Genomic DNA, 5,782 nt, shown 5'->3' with positions numbered 1-5,782 from the left:
CCATCCGAATGTGGGGTGATTTTTGAGTTTTAATGCTAAATCTGTCTTACATATGGCATATGGCAATCTGGATGTGAATGCTCTTAGCATTGAATGGTCAACTTTTTAATAACAAGAAAGCTTAGAAACTCATCTCATTAAATTTTGAATACAATCGTGAATACATACACTAATCTAAAGCAAAAATATTAAATACCATTATACATCCTTATGTAATGGTTACACTATAAGTATAAACACTTGAGGAATGTGAGGGATAAAAACCAGGGTTTAAGTTTTCAAGACGGAACTTCACACACATATACACTTAGATTAAATAAAAATAAAAATTTTATATTATATAAAAAAAAATACAAAATAACTACTTTTTTTTTCTTCTTCTTTGTGTGAAAACACAAGACAAGAATCTATGCGCTTCTATGTACAAAACTTGAGACATGTATTCTATATAAAAGAGACAACTTAATTAGAACAATCTATGTAAACTATTGCCATGTAATGCAGACAACAAGAAAATGAGCTCCTCATCGCTCCCATCGTACTCCACCTGATTTCGCATCCGACGGTAACTAGCCACAATATCATCTTGCAAAACCTTAGTCCGGCAAAGTGGGCATGTGCCACGACGATATTGTTGTAGCCAGCAATCTAGGCAATCCTTATGGAACGTGTGCTTACATTGCAACTTTCTAATCTTGTCTCCTTCTTTGAATTCAGATAAACACACCGTGCATTCAGTTGACTCGGTCATAATCCTCATTCTTTTAGTGAAAAGAGTTGTGGGATTGTTTTTTTCAATGAGTTTAAGGTATTGGTTAGTGGTGATTAGGCGTTTATCCGAGTTGGGGCTTAATCCGGTGACCGAACGGATTAGAAATATGATTTCAAGAAGTAGGAGGGTGAAGAAGACTTTGGTCATGGTTTTGAGGTTGGAGAAGAATTCAGAGAGAGCTTTCATGGCTGCCGCGTGCAGAAGAAAGTGCAGAGGATGTTGCCAAAAGTAATGAATTATTGATAATTTGATATATACTTAAATGTGGCTAGGGGTAGTTGCTATGTTAGGTTGGTGCAGGCCACTATTTTTTTGGAGAGAGATAAGTGTAGTAGTGTTTGGTTGGTGCAGGTTACTTTGTATGAGTCGATGTCTTGAACTGTGGATCATTGAAAATTTTAGTATTCCATGTCAAGGAATCAAAGTAAACGTTTTAAATTAAACACCTAAGCTAGAATGAAATAGGGTTTTTAAAACTAATTAAAACTTTCTTATTCTTTTTAAATAGACCCCAAATAAGCTTGTTGTTGTTATTGTGGTTGTTTGTTTGTTTTTTCACCACTCTCTCCGTTAGGGAAAGATAGAGGTACGCTTGAACTGTAGGTTACGGTTCTCAGTTTTCTCTTATTGTAGCTACTATAACTCTCAATGTGATCTTGCCTCAACAATTTCACACACAACGTAAAAAACAAAAAAACAAAAGCAAAAAAAATGCCAAAATAGGTTCTGATGTATAGGCTTAACATGATCGCATGGTTAATTATTGTCAACCAAATTTTATTTTCAACCAAAATTAGTATAAGGGTCAAACAGAAGGAAAAAAAAGGGAAAAAAAAAGGGGGGGGGGGGGGGGGGAAACATTGACTCTTCCATTGAATTAGGTATCGGAATTACATTGAGATTGGGCAATACGGCAGCCCAAGTCAAAGTACATTTATCATATATTTCTCTCACGTCATTGCGTGCAAATCCATATTGGATTTGAATATTGGGTCTCCTCTGACTGACTCATCCATTTCAGCATTTTAATTCGCTACCAAAAAATCTGTATAGGAAAGCTACGTGATATAAACGAAATTGGAAAGATGAGCCACCGAGGGACCAAACAGAAACAGTAGGCCCATTTCTGCTTTTAACCAGCACCGTGCAGTGCTGGTTAACGTTTCCCAAATTGATTCTGACGTATTAGAGGTTATAAAAAGTTACTAAAAAAATATGGCCAAAATAGATAAAAAATTGTTAAATAATTATCAAAAAAGCTGAAAAAGTAAAATAAATGCAACAAAAAGCTGATGATTGTTAATGGGTATTTTACAATGTCTTTTAACACAATCCATTTGTTATTACTAAAATTTTTCAAAAGGTCATTTCAATCTGATGCGTTTTGTCACGTAATTGAGTAAGTCCAATTTGGTGGTCCGGCATGGCTGACCCTTTTGTTTCTTTTTACAATACGTTCATGCAGAAGATGTTTTTGTTTTCGGGGTCTGCGATTGGAGAAGAAGCGCGTGTATCTTATTTCGGGTTCATATGGCATGTCTCTCACAATAAGTTAGATTCATTAGAAGTCTAGTATGTGATTCTCCGTGTTGTGACAGGGCTGGTTATTGTATACACTCGAAATAGAATATATCATTTTTCGTGTGGCTGGTTCATTCAGTGACGGCATCAGAATTTCAATTCAGGGGGTAAGATTTATTATTATATTATGAATTCTCCATAATTTCAAGTAACTACAAATATATATTTTATATCAAAATAAAAATAACTAATTTATACAGTAGTTAGTAACAATCAAAGCAAGATATATTAATCTAAATACATAAATTTAGATATCTAATTTAGTTCTTTGTAGTAAATTGAAAAAATAATCAATGTAAAAGTGTTAATACCTTTAAAGTTGTATACAATAGACGTATATTGTCTTGATTACTTTAAAAAAAATATAGAATTCTGTCTTTTTGCTTTATATTAATTCTTCAAAGTATTTAAATTGGGTTTGTACTTTATAGGAGAAACCTAGACCCAGAGTTTGAATTTGAGTACGGTACAAGGACATTAATTAGTTAGGCTTCAATATATATATATATATATATATATAAACCCCCACCACCAATTGAAATTCAATGAAATTAAAAAAAAAAAAAAAAAAAAAAAAGGATAAACAATCAAAATTCCGTGAATAGTGACATGCTAAAATCTGGGAAATGATAAAAGTTTTTTTTTTTTTTTTTTTTTAATGAAAATGATAAAAGTTTATGTTTTAAATATGTGATACCCCAATTTGATTGATTGTGTGATGTGTGACGAGTCCCACATCGGGTATTTACTGGGTTGAACTGGGTTACTAGTCCTTTTGAGGTATAGCACAGATGTGGTTAGTGCTTTTCTTTTGGTCGTTACATATGGTATCAGAGCTGGCCTGTAATCCCATGTAGGCTCAAAGACACTACCCACAAAGTGGACCCTAACGAGAATGTTAAGGATTTAACTAGGGGAGATTGTGATGCCCCAATTTGATTGATTGTATGATGTGTGTGGGTGTGTGATGAGTCCCACATCGGGTATATACTAGGTTGAACTGAGCTTTATTAACAACTACAAGGAGTCTCAATTGTGACTAGTCCTTTTGAGATATGGCGCAGATGTGGCTACCACTTTTTCTTGGGTCGTTATATATGGAATTAGAGCCGGCCCGGTAATCTCGTATAGGATCAGAGACACTACCCTACAAAATGGGCTCTAACGAGGATGTTAGGGATTTAAGTGGGGGAGATTGTGATACCCCAATTTGATTGATTGTGTGATGTGTGTGGGTGTGTGATGAGTCCCACATCGGGTATTTACTGAGTTGAACTGGACTATATTAACAATTGCAAGGAGCCTCAATTGTGACTAGTCCTTTTAAGGTATAGCGCAGATGTGGCTAACGCTTTTCCTTGGGTCGTTACAAAACAAAAGTGAAGTAGCTGGTTAAATAGTACCGTAAATCTCTCAATGTTGTGAAACTGTTATCCTTTCTATTCGGCATCAAAGCTATTTTAGAGACTGTTTTCTGCTTTTTTTTTCTTTCTTAAACCAGAACGGGCAAACTAGCAAAGTATTTAAGATGGAGTTCTACTAACTTCTACATGCCTGTACTCATAAACTTTTTAAAGAGGAGTAAGGGGGCACTTGACCCCCCTCGCCCCCACTTGGCTCCGCCCCTGGGTTCATTAAGGACAATGCTGCTGTCTTCATCACCCTTTGTTCGATCAAAGATATAGCATCATTTTAATTTATTCAAATTTTCTTTTTGGGGTGTGTAACTGAAGAAAGATATATCTAGTTTTGAGTGCATATAATATGTCTATTACAATAAGTGACATCCATATGTGGATCTCGCATGTTGTGAGAAAGCGGGTTTGTGTTGGGTTCTAAATAATATTATCAACATTATTAGTAATTTAAAATAACAATCACACATAAGAGTACAAAATTTATGTGGAAAACCTTTTCTTTTTGAATAGAAAAATCATGAAACAAACTCCGAATAATTTTACTATTATCAAATCAATTATAATAATTCTTGTGTATATCTCATGGTTAAAGAAAAAATCTATCTTGTTTTCTTTACACTCACACACACTAATTATATTTCTCAAATACGACAATACTTTGCTCTCTTCTTTTTATTTTCTTCTCCACACACAACTCTTTTTCTTGGCTGTCTTCTTTCTCTAAGCGACCCCCTCTGAGCTGCTCTTTTTTTCTTTTCTTTTTTTCTCTTGTGCGGTACCTTTTCCTTTTTTCTTCACTATATAGCACACAATACCTAATAAACCTTATTTATATATTACCCTGCCGCCACACCATCCTTGTAGCACACAAACTCCTGCTCAAACACAAATTGGAACTCATGAGGTCTCCTATTTTTAATAGAAGTTTTTCACTACATGGTTTTCTTGCCACAAAATCGAGCTGGACCCACGACAATCTCCCCCTCCAGCCATTGAGGAATGAGATCTTCAATCCAACTCTTCAGTTTAGATCCATGTCAATTAATCCAACACAAGCTTAACCTTCTTCATTATCTTCATTAGCACTGAGAACACCTCATCAACGTCAATACCTTTCATTCTCAAAGAATTAATCTCATCTTGGATTTCTTTAATCCAATCCCTTGGCTCCCCCTCATCAGAAGTCCAATTATTCTTGAAACTAACAGTTCGATGTTCTCTAGCAATCCTCTCCTCATAAGGCTCAACAATCTCTAGTGGAGGATATTGCTCCCTCTGCTCAAGACCTCCCAGGTCTTTCACTTCATCATCATTTAATGTAGCCTTAGCATCTTCATATTCTCCATCACCTATCACTTCCTCTTCTAAAGCACTATTAGGCAATGAGAATTTCACCGTCTTGACATGATCACAATCTTAACTCTTAACTGCGGAGTCTTCTCAAAATCTTTAATCTCATTGAACTTCTTCTTACAGATTTTCACATGTGTCTTGTACATACCGCAACATGCATGTCCTCTTGCAACAACTAATGGCCCCTTAGTAAGTTTCCATCTTCTATTACCAAGGTAGTTACAATAACTCGCTCGATCCACAGCCAATGTAGAAAACACATTCATCCTTAAATCTGGAACATGTCACACATCCTTCAACATCACAGTGCTACCAACATTTGTTTTAATGCACACATTACCAATTCTCATAATTTTTGAGTAACTAAAATTACCCATCTTTATTATACCAAAGTAACCTACTTTGTATGTGGTAAACAACCCCTTTGTAGGGATAATATGGTGGGGGGTTGCGAAATCAACAATCCACTCAACATCATTATTAGCAACATGCTTACACTTTTGCTCTTCAATAAAGAGCATCACAACATCCTCAGCTATAGTATTTTTCTCACTATCATTCTTTTCACATTTTCATTTATTTTGTTCCTTATTCCAATGCCAACAATCTCTTCTTATGTGACCATTTTCCCCACAATGGAAACATTCTTTAGTTTCCT

At 35.2% G+C, this 5,782-nt stretch overlaps 1 protein-coding gene across 1 annotated transcript; it reads right to left on the bottom strand.

Moving 5' to 3' along the window:
• Positions 1–396: 396 nt before the first annotated feature.
• LOC126689624 (E3 ubiquitin-protein ligase RHA2B-like) lies at positions 397–987 on the bottom strand. Its single transcript, XM_050384855.1, has one exon. It carries the CDS (start codon positions 956–958, stop codon positions 467–469), a length of 492 nt encoding a protein of 163 aa, XP_050240812.1. The 5' UTR covers positions 959–987; the 3' UTR covers positions 397–466.
• Positions 988–5,782: the final 4,795 nt, after the last annotated feature.

Source organism: Quercus robur, chromosome 6, assembly GCF_932294415.1.
Source record: "Quercus robur chromosome 6, dhQueRobu3.1, whole genome shotgun sequence".
Classification (NCBI taxonomy): Eukaryota; Viridiplantae; Streptophyta; class Magnoliopsida; order Fagales; family Fagaceae; genus Quercus; species Quercus robur.
This window is presented reverse-complemented; position numbering and strand designations above follow the sequence as displayed.

Excerpts from the sequence above, each read along its gene's own strand:
- LOC126689624 (XM_050384855.1), bottom strand. The coding sequence starts at position 958 with ATGAAAGCTCTCTCTGAATTCTTCTCCAACCTCAAAACCATGACCAAA.